Source organism: Myotis davidii, unplaced genomic scaffold (genome assembly GCF_000327345.1).
Source record: "Myotis davidii unplaced genomic scaffold, ASM32734v1 scaffold68, whole genome shotgun sequence".
Classification (NCBI taxonomy): Eukaryota; Metazoa; Chordata; class Mammalia; order Chiroptera; family Vespertilionidae; genus Myotis; species Myotis davidii.
In genome coordinates this window covers 6,963,458-6,981,079 of record NW_006300376.1, presented here as the reverse complement: position 1 = coordinate 6,981,079, position 17,622 = coordinate 6,963,458, and the positions used below count along the sequence as shown (strand labels likewise).

The 17,622-nt window shown below is 37.5% G+C and overlaps 1 protein-coding gene across 1 annotated transcript in view; it reads right to left on the bottom strand.

Annotated features, from left to right (window-relative positions):
• Nucleotides 1–17,622, bottom strand: part of SIM1 (single-minded family bHLH transcription factor 1) — a 70,809-nt gene that overhangs the window by 20,030 nt on the left and 33,157 nt on the right. Inside the window, exon 9 of the mRNA XM_015572763.1 lies at nucleotides 10,943–11,111. Within this exon, the coding sequence (XP_015428249.1) occupies nucleotides 10,943–11,111 (169 nt within the window). The remainder of the gene's footprint in view (nucleotides 1–10,942; nucleotides 11,112–17,622) is intronic.

The following is a 17,622-nucleotide window of genomic DNA, read 5'->3' as shown; positions in this document are numbered from 1 at the left end:
GTAGGAAAAAAGTTTTTGCTGCCATTTCATATCTAATTGTTGTCATTAATCAACAGCAAGAATAATTCTATGCAGAATATACATTAAGAATGGCTACGTATAACATGATTTCTACACAAGTCTCACAAATATGTATCTTTGAGGGGAAAAAATTCATGAAATTCAGCTTAATGGCATAGAGCTCCAAAAGAGGTAATCTTTAAAAAAAGACTTCCTCAAGAAAAATTAGAGAATACATTTGAAAGAAAAAAAAACAATCTTGAGTAACATTCCAAAGATGAGGATGGTTTCACTAGAGGAATTGAGCAATAAATATTTCCATTTATACTATAAGTAATTAGAAAGCAAATACTCAAATTCCATTATTAGAAACTTTAATTATGTTGGTCATGTCTTTCTTCATTTTAGGAAATCATGTCAACTGTCAGCTCCTCAAAATCAATTGTTAGGAACATGTTCACAAGACTTTTCACTCATTTTTCATGAGCTCCACTTACAGTTCAACCTATTATTTATTGCGACATTGTTTTTAACTTTAATCCACAGTTTAGTTATTTTTAGCTCAAAAAATATTCTGGTGAGAAATCTTTTATACCTGTAAAATCTCTGACATATTTTATGAAGTAGAAACATGGGAAGTTTTTTTAACATGCTTTAAATGTGGTTTGAAATGTCATAAGCCTTCTCTTAATCCACCCCCCACAGTTACAAAAATGTTCCTGGGATTTGGTTCACTCATTTTTCTCACAGAAAAGTAACCATAGTCGACATCTCATTAGCTGTCAGGGTGATGTACAGCTGGAAGGGAACCAGCACTCCGGACCAGAGGCAGGGTTTCCTTCATTGTAATTCTATAAGGAGTCTCCTATAGAGGTCCATATGGAGAGAGCTGTTCCCAAACCATGAAATCCACAATCCACATCCTTTTGTAAATTCAAAGGTACAGTACTAAAGGCTTGCTGGAATTTTCGTTGCACTGAAGATTTTACACAGGTAGTAAATATAGAATAAATATTTAAATAAGCTTTTTAATGTCCTGGCGTGCACAGCTATAAATGATCAAGAATATCCCAACTTGCAAAGGTAATACAGAAATAGCTCTAGCCCATTGGGTAAATCCTGGATTTCCAGGACGAGTAGCTAGTTTTTATGATAATGTATTAGGGGCTTTCAGCATAAGCCAGATCTGTTTCAACCTTTCACCAATACTCTCTCTCTCTCTCTCTGGTTTTTCACATATAAGTGGCAGATTAGATGAGCTTGAATTAGATGGACGCAGGTGGTGCCACCTGCTCACACCTTACTGCAGCATTGTTTGGTCATCCACTGTTTTATTCTGGGTCTGGACAAAGGATGGGCTGCCCAAGCTGCTCTTGGCAGTGCCCTAGAATGGAGCCAGCAGCTTGGCAGGCGTACTGCTGGCCTTCTGCACGCTGAAAGAGATCTATCAGATTTGTAATTTTGTGAAAAGAAATTGAAGCTCAAAGGCCCTCTACTGAGTTAATCAATTTCAAACTGTTGTATGTAAACAGAAGGATGGACCTACCTATATTCTTCTAAGCCAAGCTCAGTAAAATAATGAGGAAAACTATTAAACCATTATAACTACCTATTAAACAGTATACATCAGAACTCTGACCTTCACACACAGCAATTCAATGCACTATAATATGCTCAGGGGGTTTCCTTAAAATCTGTGCAAGACAGGAGAGTTAAAGAAATCTAGCTTTCCTAAAGATATCCAAGTCCACTGTTCTTAACTCTAGAAGGTTCTCATTATTAGAGGCTCAAAACCCACCGAGAACTTTCAAATAAGGCACTGCTCTCTTTAATTTCACTGTTTATTTTTAACTAAATTTGATTTTATAGATTTTTCTATAATAAAGTTTCCTGGATACACCTTGGAAATGGTGGGCTCAGCAGAATCACACATTCCAGCTACCACTTCCATTAAGCCAGAAGCAAAGGCTTTCCGTTTGATTCAGCCCAGCTGTTTTACCCGCTGCCCAATTTCTTTTTTGACATTATATCTCCCACAGATCCAAGTCATCCTATGTTATAAAACAGAGACGTGTTTAACATGAATTATGCCTCACAGCCAGGGATCTGTGGGGACAAGAGGTGATGCTGCCGCAGTGGTGTAGGGGTGCATAGGATTTAAGATCAAAAGGAAAAGTGTCTTCATGGAGAGGACACAGCAGACTCCAGTTAGAGGGCAGAGCTGATGTAAGGGTAGCTGAAGGAGTAGGCAGTACAACCTGGGTAAGATTGTAGAGATTGGACCTCATTGTGTAATCAATAAGGAGCTTCTGTAGCTTTTTAAATAAGGATGGATGAGTTGGGTACATGGCAAAACTGATATTTCAAAAAGATTACCCTGGCAGGAAGGATCAGAGACAGAAAGAACAACAAGGAGAATGATAAAGCAGTCTAAACGTGATGGAGTGTTCTGGAGAATCTGGAACCAGATAGAGACAGTGGGGATGGGGCAGAAGAGGAGCCAAGGGCCAAGAAACATGAAGGAGCATGGCCTCATAATCGTTATGTCCAGAAGATCAAAAACCAAACCATAAAACAATCAAATCTATCCCTTATACAGCATACTAAGACTAATGGTATAGGACCAAGATGTGTGGAGCTATTGAAAGAAGAATGAGACACTGATGTAGAAAGCATCATGGGAACTGAGCCCTGGAGCCAGGAATGTGCCCATAAACAAGGACATGTTCCTGAGATGGAAGACAGAGCCAAACAGCATTTCCTGAACAGACACTCGCATTATTTTGTAATTAAAACACAAACAGAGAGAGCAAATATCAACTGTCATATCTTTCCATTGTTTCACTGGAGATGACAAAAAGAACATGATCAGAAAACCCACTTCAGTATGGATATGGATGGTTCTTTGCCTCTGCATGTTCATAGTTTCACTCTTGAAAGAGTCTGTAGCTTCCACCACATCTAATTCCTCCTAAGCACCTAGGTGTTTGATTTGCACTGAAGGATTTGGCATTTGTAAAATCATCTCTAGGTTGTTTACAAGCATATCTTCTAGGTTATAAATTCCTTAGTAGCAGAGTATTTTCCCTCCTATGGTTTTTATACTTCTACAAAAAATTAACAAAATATTCCCATTCTTTTAAATATATTTGTTTATTAAATAATTCCATTAACATTTAGTAAGTAAATATGTGGAAAACACCATACTAGGTGCTGGGACAGGTGAGGGGTGAAAATCAAATAGACATGGTTACTACTTTCAAAGAAATTATGGGCCAACAGAGGAGATGTGGCATATCCAAAAGGTGGTAGAATATACGCTATTCTAAATAGAGGTCAAAAGTAGAGATATAACTGTTATATACCATGAAAGAAATTGCACTAAATCTGGGCCTTAAAAAATAGGCAGAATTTTGAAAAATGCATGAGCTCAAGCATGGAGGTAGGTAAGGACAATGCATTCAGCAAATAATGTGCAGAGGGGTCTGTCTGGATCATAGGGTTCAGGTAATTTAGGATTCAATTATAAGTGACCCTAAGTGACAGCTAGGGTGGTGGAAGGTCTGTAAGCACTGACATGATCAGTGGTCTTTTAAGGTCAATCTGGGAGGCAGGGCAGACTAGAGAGGAAAATTTCCCAAACTGGGGAAAAAATTAAGATGTATTAAAATACTCCATTGAGGGAGTTCTTAGGATACCAGTGATGGGAAATGAAAAGTAAATGAGTGAAGAGAGAGAAAACCACACCTGGAAGATTGAACATGAGTCTGGTCATTGAGGGGGGCATCCAAGGGGTACAGGGATTTAGTAGCGTCATCCCATAGCCCCACTGCAAACAAGAATAAATTTGACCCATTGATAACTCCCCATGGCATGCAGGTCTCTAGACCTAGATGTCATTCACTGTCAGCCCCCAACTCCCACCTCCAGACCACTACTGAAAGAACAGGCCTACCCCTAACACACACCACCTCAACTACCACCACTGCCTCCACCACATGCCTTTATTACATGCATACCACCCTGTTTATATTCTCCGTTTACATTTTACTGAATCTGTAAGCCCTCGGGGGCAAGGGCTGTATCCCCAGAGGCAAGGACTATATCCCCAGAATATCGCATCACTCCCGTTTCTTTCTGCACCTATCCTATCACCTTTGTGGGCTCATCCATTGATCCATTCATACATTCATTCAGTAACTACTAAGGACTTTCAGGTGCCCAAGGCAATCAGGTGCCTGGTTATCAAGAGCAACATCTCCTGTCCTAATGAACCTTAAGAGTCCCCATTAACTTCCTCCAAAATTTTCTTCCTTTTATCTTCTCACTTTGGCTAAATTTCATTCCACCTCCCTCATTGAAGCTGCTGTTTCTATTTTTTCTTCTCATTGATCTTTTCCTAGTCAATAATGTCTTGCTGCCTTGCTTATAAATCTAATGTGACTAAATATAGCCATCTGTTTATTTAAAATTTTGTGAGATTTGTTGTCTTTGCATTCTCACTCTTGGGAATGCATTGTATGTGACATATATCACTATATGTTGTGATACTGTCATAAAAATCAATGAACGAGTTAAGATATCTGCCCACTTGAGTAAACTAACAAAAAAGCATATGGTCCTATTTCTAATCCACATACCTAGTTTATCTACCATAAATATGGACCTTTCTTTAATCAATATCTTATACCATCATGTCCCAAAGGAAGATCAGAGACAAAGAAATTTCTGATAGTGGCTTAGGGAGACTGTACCAGAACCCACCACTTTTGCCTCTCCCCACTGTTGTTCCCTTCCATCTCATCACCCATTCAATCCATCATACTTAATACAATGTCATGTTTCTCTGCAGACACCCTTAATAAGATTGCTCCTTCATCCTGCACATCCCCTCAGCAAGTTCATGTGTCCTTTGTAGCAGACTTCACTAGCCTATTTCAAATAAGGCACCTGGATTCCTCCTGAAACCCACGTGCTCAGTGAGGATAGAGAAGCAGGGTTTGTGACGGGTACATTTGGGAGTCTAAGAAAGCTGATAAATGGGGAAGTGTGTCATTAGGGAGTGACCCCATAAAGTGATCATGGAGAAAGCCTGTTAGTAATCAGGGAAGGATGGGCACTAGCCAACAGCCCTGGATGCCTGCCTGCCCACCCACATAATATTCAACTAAATGCAAGAGTTAGTAAAAACCAAAGCACAAATCTGTAACACAGAGGTCAAAATGTTTTAATTTATGTAGATGATCTAGAAAGACTATAAAGTTTCACTCTAATAATCTGATATTTCTAGAAAAAAAGGAGACTGATCTCAAATTCATACATAGTCAGAAAATATAAACAAGTATATTTTTGAGAATAGTGTATATTCTGTACAGTGTAAAAATTATACTATACAGTGTAAAAAAATTCTGAAAAGATAACCTCATTTTTTTGCAGTATGTATTAAAATCTTTTTGTTAAGGATTGCATATTCTCATGTTGCATACAAAACATGAAATGAAGGGATGTCTATCCTGGTAGTGGTAAAAGTAGTATGTATAAGGAAAAACTACACTGGAGATATATTGGTCCTTCTTTTCTCTGTAATTTAAAAAGGCAGCATTGCAGTCCCTGGTGTATTTTTGAAGGCCAGATGAACCTTTGCAGAAAGAGTTTTTACCTTTACCAAAAGGAAGTCAGGTTGCTAGCAACGAAAACTAATAATCTGTGGGATTATTGAAAGCAACAGATGTGGAGTAAAACTTGCAAGTGTTACAGTGTACCTCTAGGAAGTGATTAAATACTTTCAGATTTCAGAAGCATAACCTGCCGCATGCGTGCCCTTTGTTATGGAATTATATAATGGATGGGTTATTAGTGACCAGGGAAAAACCTAAAGGAGGGCAGGATGATTCAGTAAAGCAGGAGGGTACATACTGGCTGTAATTATTTTCATGAATATAAACCCAATAACAATGAAATACAACTGTCATAAAGATAAGATGGCTGCTATATAGCAGCATAGTAGCTATCTTCAGAGTATTTAGAAATTAACTATAATATTTCTTACAACAATTTTCTTGAAACCATTCAAAACAATTCTATTTTGACCTATCTTGTCCCAAGTAATACATAGAGGGTAAAGGTGATTGAGTCATTCATTAAGTGACTCTAATATAATCAAGTCTAAAATCATTCCCAAGGGCATTGCATACCAGAAGGGGACCTGAAAGTTCATCACTGCTGCAGACTGGTGGTGGCAGTGAATTACAATTTGTGCATGTCTTGCATGTTCCAATAAGTGTGCTTAATTCCAAAAAGCGATGTTGCTGTTTACCACTCTTCAAATCTTTGTGAGAAATGTCTAGATATGTTTTTAATGAACATAATAGAACAAAGAACCTAATAAATAATATAGATAGAATTATTGAAACACCATTTTTATAACTAATAAAAGGCAAAGCCTGTTACCCTATGAGGTCAGTTTTGCTCTGGAAACTGCCTCTTTAAAATGCTGATGAATGCCGAAACTGGTTTGGCTCGGTGGATAGAGCATCAGCCTGCGGACTGAAAGGTCCCAAGTTCGATTCCGGTCTAGGGCATGTACCTGGGTTGCGGGCACATCCCCAGTAGGAGATGTGCAGGAGGCAGCTGATCGATGTTTCTCTCTCATCGATGTTTCTCACTCTATCTCTCTCTCCCTTCCTCTCTGTAAAAAATCAATAAAATATATTAAAAAAATAAAAAATAAAATAAAATGCTGATGAAAATTGCATGCCACAAATATGTAAACATGGAAATAACAACAACAAAAAAGATTTTTCTCTTTTTTTGAGAAAAAAGGAAGTATTTAAAATTAAACACAAGTAAAAGCTTAATTATTCAGTAACTAAAAATGCAATTATTATGTGTCTATCAATAATATGTAAGTGGAAATTCAGTACAAGTGTATCATAAGCTACAGAAAGTAAACTTTATCTTTTACTAGGTCTAGTTGGTATACCATATTATATTAGTTTTAGGTACATACCAGAATGATTCAACATTTCTATTCCTTATGATATGATCATGACAATGTTGGTCTAGTAAACATATGTCACCATACAAAGTTATTGTAATAATATTGACTATTTTTCCTATGCTGTATATTATATCCCCATGACTCTTTTTATATAACTGGAAGTTTGTACCTCTTATTCCCCTTCACCTTTCCCCCAATTCTCCCACTATCTTCCTCTGTAGCACTATCAGTTTGTTCTCTGCGTATATGCATCTGTTTCTGTTTTTATTTTGTTTTTTAGACTCAAGTATGTGAATTCATACAGTACTTGTCTTTCTCTATCTGACTTAGTACCCTCTAAGTTCATCCGTTTTGTTGCAAATGACAAGATTTTCTTCTTTTTTATGGCTGAGTAATATTTCACTGCATATAGATACCACATCTTTATCCATTCATCTATCAATGGGCATCTAGGTTACTTTCATATCTTGCTATTGTGAATAATGCTGCAATGAACATAGTGGGTGCATGTATCTTTCAAAAAGGCAACCTACTGAATGGGAGGAGATATTTGCAAATGATACATCTGATAAGGAGTTAATATCCAAATATACATAAAGAATTTATAGAACTCAACATCAAAATAAAAAAAACAATCCAACTGGGCAGAGGACCTGAACAGACATTTTCTTCAAAAAAGGCATACAGATGGCCAACAGACATATAAAAAAATATTCAACATCACTAATCATCTGGGAAATGCAAATAAAAACTACAATGAGATATCACTTCACACCTGCTAGAATGGCTGTTATCAAAAAGACAACAGATAACAAGTGTTAGTAGGGATGTGGAGAAAAGGTAACCATCTTGCACTGTTGGTGAGATTATATATCGGTGCAGCCACTATGGGAAATAGTATGAAGGTTCCTAAATATATTTTTAAATAGAACTACCATGCAACCCAGAAATTCCACTTCTGGATGGATATTTATCTGAAGAAAAAGTAAGCTTTAAAGTGTAATTTCAAAATAAATCTATAATGATCAATATATCTATAACAAGAAGAGGTACAAAGACCGAAATTTGCCCATTCTTCCTATACAACACCTTTTACTTCAGTAAAGAACTTGAGTTCAGACCTTCATGCACTCACACCAGGACTATCAATATGAGTCTCCTAAGTAGTTTGCTTTGCTTCAACCACATGAATGCTCTCATTTTCTATTCAAAACCTTTGCTGGTTCTCCACAAAGCAAACTCTAAACTCCTTGACCAAGTAGACAGTTAGTACCATTTAGTGCTTCCAAACATATCACCCCTAGTCCATATTCACAGGAGCCTACCCTCCCACACTTCACCTCCAAGCCCAGTCACACAAACAATGCATTCTGAATTTCTTCATGATCTTGGTCATCCTGAAGTATCCTCTCCTTTCCCTTATGCCCACATACCTGAATTCTACCCTCAAAACCAGATCACCTACATCAACTTCCCCAACCATCCAGGCTAGAGTGCCTGTAGCTGACAACACTTGTAAAGCCCTTTGTATATGCCATCTCCTATATACTGTGTATTCAAATATATAACTTATTCCAACTGTACCACAAAATTTAAGAACACTTCATACACCACTTCTTTATATTATAATACCTTTACCCAACCTCTGCCCTCCATAACCACAATGGCCAGCATAGCATCTTTCTGATGCAGGTGTTCAGCTAGCACCTACTGACTCAAATATGTATTACATGAAAATTAAAAACTAAGAAGGATAAATATGGACCAAATAAGACTTTTGAGAAGCTGAATATCTTTTTCTTTAAAATTCTTGAGGATTTGGAATTCAAGATGATGGTATAGTAATAAGTTTGCCCGAGATGCCATGCTTTTCCAATGTGTCCCCAGAGAATCCTCTGCTTAGCTATGACAATTCACTACAAATGCACGTTATCTTGTCTATCAGCCACCCATGATTATCTAAAGTAAACACAATTAAAGAATAACCTTTACCAGATGCATAAATGTTAAACTTAATTCATGACTGCACAATTTCAAGTGAGACATACTGCTAAAATTCTAAGGACTGCATTTATATATGTATTAACCCCAAAAATGAACACACAAACATCAAGAGACATCCTAGGTGGACATATGTGTGTGCATGTGCATGATTTTTATACCTCATAGAACATTTCCAGAATAAAGCACAATTTCAGAGAGGGAAAATGAGGGAATAAAAGGGGATATTTTACTTTCCACTACTCTGTATTACTTTTTTTTAAAACCATGGAATATGTATAATTTTCAAATTAACTCATACCCCCACACACAAGAAGCAGCCTAGTGGCAATTAAAACCTTTTTTAATTAGCAGTTACTTTTAAAGTAAACAAATAAAAATTTTAGACATTAAGAGCTGAGCATGAAAGAAAACATAACTTAGACAGTGAGGTTTTGGAAGTTCAATGGGGATATTTTGTTCTGTATAATAGACAAACTCCTTCTTAACTTAGCACTTCCTAATTTAAATTATTTCATCTATGTGCCAACACTCCTATGTATTTAAGGATAGAATTACCAAAAGATATAACCCACCCTTTCCAATAGTAAAAGAGAAAGTAAACTTTTCCCAAGGTACAGGTACTAATAAGAAAAGCTTCTCAGATATTTGATAAAATTCCTCTTCCACAGTGACTTTAAATCAAATGCACTTTATAAGTACAGTGCTCAGTCCTTGTAACAAGGTGTCTGCTGAAAAATGTCTAGGCATCACACATCTACTTTCCTCCCTTTTATCAGAGCAAAGGCATCTGGTCTTTTGTGGGAGATTTTAAACCACGTGATATAAGTCTCCTGAAGCCATGATCTTCTCATCTTCATATACTAAGCCACTACAATAGTCTATCAAATAGTAGCTTCTTAGGGACCATTAGGTCAGTAAATGACATTTCCTCCAACACTATTTACTTGTAAAAATCAACAGAATAATATGCTCTGATAAGTAAGGAAATATTCATTTCTGTACATATAGATTGCCATTTTTTACATTAAAAATATATTAAAAACATAAATGATTAAGGCCTCTTTGATGAAATAACTTCAAATCCAGTTTGGTTTTATATTCGCCGAGGGATCACCTCCTAAGTCATTCTAGTACATTGCAGGAAATTCAATATGACACCCTTAAAGACAGGATGGAAGTGAGGTGGTCATAGTATATTTGGAGTGAGGAAGCCCCAGTTCTGTCCTACTCTCTTCAGGCCAGGCGAGAGTATACACACCTTGACACAGTCTAGTTTCTATATCTCAGTGACTGATCAGAAAAAGAAGGCTTTCCTTCCAAGAATCAGGACTCCTCTTTGTACCTTAAAGTGTTTCTGAATGCCTCCTCTGGGTCTCATCAGCTCACCACCTTGCAGAGATGAGAAGAGTTGCTTTTCCTACCACTCCTGCCATCTGGAAGACCCTCCCTGTTTCATTCCTCTCCATAAATAGTCCATCTGTGCTCAAATCTGATGAAATGCATCCTTGATCCTTTGCCTCCACTTCTTAATTTCCTTTGACTTCCATTCCTGTCAATTCTTCTACACCAAGTTCTTGTTTTCCATATTTTGCTATGCTGGCTACACCTTTCTGCTTAATCATTGTGGGGGTGGAGGGGGGTGTTGGATTAATCTCCTTAAAATAACAAAGTTATAGTTCTGACTGCAAACTGAGACGCTCACAACCTTTATATAAAAGCAGTAAACCACAAGATCTTTTTAAATTTTTACTAGTTGGTTTTTTTAAGAAAAAAAAGAGAGAAAGAAAATAGTTTTAGAAAGCTTTCCAGATTTATAAAGGTTTTAAATTTATTAAAACCAGGTAATTCATTCCAAACAGTTTTTATACTTCTTCCACGATGAGACCAAACCAAGTCACACAAAAAAAGGAATTTGCAAAATTTGCAAAACTCACATACCTGAGGGTATGGGGAAGTCCTGGACTTTGACTTTGAACTGGAGAGTCTGGACTTGGCCCCCTTCCTGTTGTCAGGCATGGTAGGAGTGGAGCTGCTGGCGTAGGAGAAGGTTGGTTTGGAGGCTGAGATCTGATCCAGGGAGAGTTGCAGCCCTTTGTACTCTGTGTCCCTGCAGGGTGGGAGGACATAGCCCTTAATCAACCACCACGGGCAATGGAATTCATACATTCTCTCACCAGGAATGACAGTAATCCGTATTCAAAAAGGAAGTAAGCAGTAGTTGGCCATACAACTGGTATCCACAAACACCTCGATTGTTTTAGAAATGCCTAACATTTAACTAATGTGTGTGAATGTAGCTGCCACCTATATACTACAGTCAAATTATATTACATGCTCATGAAAATGTCTTGATTAAATTTTTTTTTATTATTTTTATAAGTAGGGGAAAAAAACCTAATTCAACATCTCTCAGATTCTGTCTCCTAATTGGTGAAATATGGATTATAAAACCTACCCTAAAGATTTCCTGTATGGGGTGAACTCAACAGACAACTGGCCATCTTATGCTATCCGATTATTGACCAGAAGAATGTCTTCTATCAGCTGTTCCAAGATCAATAATCCTGATACACATTGCAAATATTCTTACAGCTAGCAAACTCATGTAACCGGATTTATAAATAAGTGAAAAATCCCTAATTAATTCAGTTACCTTAGGATACATCTTATCACCAGTTCTTTGCAGTACTTCCTCATTTAATAAATTTGTATTAAGCTCCTAATGTATATGGATTTTGTGCTCTGTAGTGATGAGAGGATAGTAAGATATGTAAAGCCCCTCCCCTTGTGCAGATTACAGTCTACTTGAGAGAAGAAACATTGAACAAATAAACAAGCATAACTGCAGACTGATATGAAGAGGATACAAAGTGTATCTCAGAGAGTTCATTGCAAAGCTACTCCATGAGATACTTAGGGGCTGGAGATGACAGCCGTGGCCCCGCCCACAGCTCCCACCTCAGTCCATTCTAGGCAGCAGGGCAGCTCCTCTGGCTCTCCGTTTTCATAGAGGATATCAACCCTTTCCACTGGCAGCCAAAATAAAATGTTTCAGTCTTCTTCATAAGGACTCATGAGAAAATTCTCCTTTAGGTTCCAGAACTAGCTGGGCTGCTCCAGAATATTTGGTATCTTTTTATTTCATGAATACTGTGAACCATATAACTCACCATGTTTTGCTCTCTGCACTAGAATTCAAAAAGCCCCAAGTCCAATCTGTAACCACCTCTAGCAAGTGTACAAGTGTCACTGCAGGTATTTGTGCAACAAACTCCACTGGCTTCCATTAGTTTTCTTATCTCTTTTTCCTTTTATCAAATGGGTTCACCTTTTAACATTTTAATATGCATTTTTATACTCTTTAGATTAGGATGGGTTTATGAAATATAATAAGTGAATAACATTATATATGTAAAAGTGACTAGCACACTTCCATGGATCAGCAAATATTCATTTACCTTTTATTCTTTTTCCCCTGTTTATTCTTCTACAGAGAGATCAGGCAAAAGTAAAAGTATAATTCAAGCCAGGAATCCCTCAAGTGACTAGGAATAGAAACCAGCTAAAACAGTTTCAATGATATCTCTGCCACAAACTACAGTCTAGTGATTATGTCAGCAAATTACAATGGCTTCATTTCAAATAATCCATCTACTCAGTGCAAGTAAAAACCAAATTCTCCTACATGAGCAACAATAATTTAGAAGGTGAGCATGCAATTTGTCTTCTGGGCTGGGGAAGTCAGATCACATCCCTGGTCTGTTTTACTGCTCTAACCAACTCCTTTAAGGACAACACACAACACAAACTGAGCACACCTTGGCCAGAAATCCAATGTGCTCCAAAATGTGGAACTGTGACTCCCATCTATTTTTCTGACAATATCCCAAATTTTTCCTTCATCAGCCCCTCACTTCATCCAAAATAGTCCTCCCCAAACAGACCTTATACTTTCCTGACTCCCCACCCCCCAATACATACCTATAAATCTCCTTTTACAAAGAACTACCTTAAATGTCATTTGCCTCTATGAAGGCCTTCCTCAGTTCCTTCCATACTAGTACATGTGTACTGAGTGTCTCTGTGTGGGCTCTGCTCCAGAGGCTGCGGAGACATCAATGAACAGAAGGACTAAGTCGCTACCCTCATGAAAAAGGCACGAGGGAGAAATAGGAAGAGGACCAGGAATTATCTTTTTCCTCCTCTAACCTTACTTTTCAAGTGATTATGTGTTATCTTTCCCAGTGAATTCTACGTTCTTAGAGGACAAGAATCAAGAGATATTCTGTTGTGCTCCAATGCCATTGGCACAATATTTCACAGTTGCAATTAAGAAAGAATTGTTTCCCCCAATGACTGCGAATAACTTGCAACCCAACAGCCTTTCTCTGTGGAAAGTCCTCATGGCTGTAGATCCCCTCACCCACTTGCCCTGAGAGCACATGTGTGACAATGAGCCAAGCAAGATGGGCTCTGAGAGAAGGTCTCATCAACATGTGGGCATCTTCTGTGTCAAATGTTATCTTGTCTACTGGGCAGCAGAGTATTCACCCAGTCCTTGCCTGGCAAGCCCTAGACTAACAGCAAAAATCATGCACCCCTGAAAATATGGCTAAATGATTCTGTACACTTGTTCTTAATACAACATTAGCACAGGGACTTCATGGCTACAGTCAGAGAGTAAACAAAACTGTTTTTCTCATGCACAATCTCAGATTCCACAAGTATGCATCTCAACTAATTGAAAAAGTTTTTCCAAAATTTTTGCATAGCTTCCAATGACAGAAATACTCCAAATTAAATAGGCTTAAATAACATTTTAAAACCAATTAATGACTTGAAATTCTAAATACTCACATGAAAACTCTAGTAAATGTAAGATTTATACAAATGCCCTTGATAAATTAATAAAAATGCTTTATGTTTTGATGCATCTCAAAAAATACAAAAATGAATCCCCTAGATCAGGGCTTGAGCCACTTCTTATGTAACAACACATCTAGACCTCAATTTCCTAGTTATACCTCATAGGGATGTGGGAGGGGGGTAGATGAAATATTATATGAAGAACTCATAACACAGTACCTAGAACACAGTAAATGCTCAATAAATAGTATTATTTCTTAACTCCCACATTCCATAGCAGTTACTCACTACCAAATTCCCCAGAACAATAGTTTCACTTTGGTAGCAATTTTGTAATCCATTTCATTACAAACACCTCCCTATGCTATATTTCTTTCCACCTCAAACTCATTTTAATCTTCTCTATTAATTTTTAGCCTCTAAACTCTATGGTCAAAATACTTATTAAGGTAAGTTCTTTATTGCTAAGTCAGCAAATGGGAATCTTAGAGCAACACAGGCCCAATACTCTGAGAAAAGCTCAGCCTGTACAAAACTCTAACAGCTCAAAAAATGTGTTCGGATGAAAAGCACAATAAAAAAAGCCCACTTAAAGACATTTCAAGTGCGGTTGATGTGCTGCCAAGAGGAGTCTGAATGGCAGATTCACTAAGAACAAAGCATTTGTTTTATTTTTAGAATTCTATTAAATTGAGTATTTCATTTGTATAGATTAAAGGGCTAGCTGCTGATGGGAATCACATTACGAGTTCCATTTCCCCCCTCCAGACTCAGACACAAAGAAGAGTCTGGCCTTACCTCTCTCCCTTCCACACAGTAAAGCATGTGCTGGTATCACACACACTCTCAGAGTGAGATGTATGCATACGCACTGCTTTGCTTTGGAGTGGGACAAAATAAAATTATTGGGCACACAGAACTTAGACTCTAAAATGAGTAGAGGGAGAACTTGACTCAGCTGACTTTCATAAAGGAAGGACACAGCCTGCTCCACTTCTGCAGCTTTCTTAGAAGTGCCACACTGACCCTGTGTGGGACTGCATGGGTGACTGTCTTAAGGGCAGCTCCTGCAGTTCTCCCAAACATGGCTGGCATATCAAAAGAGGAACTGTAAGCAGACACGTTTTGGCATATTTTTCAAAATACCTGTGATACCAATTTACATTCGTTTTCTTTTTCTCCCTTGAATGACTTCTATCATAGTTGGAGACATCCTAGGTATCTCAGCTCTGGTAGCAGGGTAAAATGGGTAATTTGCAATAGGACACACAGCTTGTCAATTTCACCCATATTTGCACAGACCAAAGTAATCCTCTTATTCCATTATGGACAATCGAAATCATTCAATTTCAGAATTAACCATGTGAGTCTACTCTAAACTTCGTAATAGTCATGTACACATTTGGAATTTCTCAAATTCCAATGAAATAAAAGGAGCCATTTTCACATCGTTGGCCTTCTAGCATTCCCTTAAGCAATATGCTATACCCTCCCAGGAGGTAAATGCCACCTTGCTATATGGGAAGTTCAGTGTGACTCCCTTGCAACGCAAATAGGAAGCATCTTCCCCACTAAAAGGTACTATCAGCTTCAGAGAAATGCATTTCTATCATTTTAACTGGGAGACACGCCTCCATGATGCCAACAGTAGCACAAACATATTTACAGCCTTCAAGTGAAATGGAATGGATGCACAGAGAAAAGGTAACAATATTTTATCAGCTCATGTTGAATAAAGATTCTTTGCAAGAATTTTCCTCTTCAACTCACCGCACCCTATTCTACTTCCATTTTAGACAACTGAATTTTTCTTCTTATCACTTCAGTTTCGGAGCTGGCCATTCTGGAGCTTCTTTGTTTACTTTATGTTACTTGGCAATTCTTAAAAGATGTTGCCAGATTTCCCAATTGAGCTATTTTTTTTAAACAGCTGAAGGTGATCAAATTACCGAGGAAAACGTGGAAACAAAGACATACAATTGATTTGGCTCCAAAGGCGCCGACTGAAATAAGCAGAGGATTGTATTAAACCGTGATCGGATTAAGTGGGAATGACTGCGCCTTATACTAAACTTTTTAATTGGATTCTAGAGTCACTGTTACACGAAGTGCCTGACCTCCTTTATATTCTGGCAGAGTTCCTGCCTGGCCACTGGGTAAACCTCTGCAGCAGAGGGCCCTACTTTATGCCTCATTTTCAGGCTCCCAGGGAGCCCAGCAGAGAAAGCTGATAAGGAGGATCCCACACTGTGAGGGGCTCACAGACTAGGACCGTCTGCTGGGAAATTAGGCTAAGGCACCCTTGGAAATGTAGCAGTGTCATACTAATAAGTGGATTTGTGTTTACTTCTTGTGGTTTTCTCCATTTCATTTGGTGGTTTTAGCGGTTCTCAAAAAGTCTTTGGTGTTACATAAACATCGCCTCTGCCTAGAAGCACCTTTCTCCTCCATTTTGTAGGTTTCACCCAACATGCTATGGTGTGGATGATGCCACAAAGGTAAGGGATGGCTTAGGCACAAAGTCTACTATCACGTGATTTCAAGAAGGAAAGATGTGGAGATGCAAACAATAACAACCAAAAAGTAAGTCAAAAACTCTGCTGTGTCAGTAAAATGTGGTAAACCCAACCATCCTCCCAAAAGGGGTTGTGTAATACCATGACACAAGTTGAAATAGAGCTAAATCCAGACCTGCTACCACACTGCATCTGAATTTGTTTCCTTGCCTCCATGAACCACAGTGATTTCTTCCTGCTCCTTCCTCTGAGCTCCTACACTGTTAACTGCCTCTCCCACTCATGTGGCACTTCTAGTTCTGTCTCACAGGGTGATGAATGGTATATCTGGACACCCTCCTAATTTCCACCCCTTATAACAATCTCTACTTGCTAGTTGCACTATATTTTAACCAAGGACAAATACTTACTTGCAAGTGATTAACAAAAGAATTCTCATTGCAATAAACTCATTCATCTCAAATCCAAATGACTGAAAACTCAAAAAAAAAAAAAAAAAAACAAACCCTGGCAAATCTTTCTACATAAATGAGAGATACCTGCTAAGTAAGCAAATTTGTGCGAGTTTTTTTTTTTTAATTCCCAGTATATAATTAGCAATGATCATTCGGAAATTCTGTGAGATCCTATATCAAATAAACTAATTATGTTATTGTTTTCTTGTTATGTATATTAATACAATGCTCTTAATTTTTATAACATCATAATTCAGGCATAACATCTGTTATATGTAGGAAAACTAAAATACTAAATTAATTCCATCCTCAACCACATATTTGGAACTATTATAACTGTATTGAAGGAGTGAGAATGAATAATACGTTAAACCCCAGAGAAATAACCTTTACAAATTGATAATAAATGCAATATCTCTTCAATAGAAAGATAAGAAAAGATTATATAGTATATATGCATGAATAGTATATATATATGTACACACATATATAACATGTACTGTATATGTATGCAGGTACATATAGTGAAAGGCAAAAAACTCAAATGTCAATAGCAGATATCTAGAAAATAGATTAAAGATGTTCTGTAGCTTTTCTTTATACCTCTCTGCATTATCTTAATTTGTTCTATAATGAACATGTATTACTTTTATAATCAGAAAAATATTTTCTTAAAAAAGAAAACTTTGAGGCAAATTTCAGGTATTCTCACTTCATATTGAAATGGTCCCCAAATTTATTTTCTTTATATTTCTAGAGTTTATTATTTGGGTAATATTAA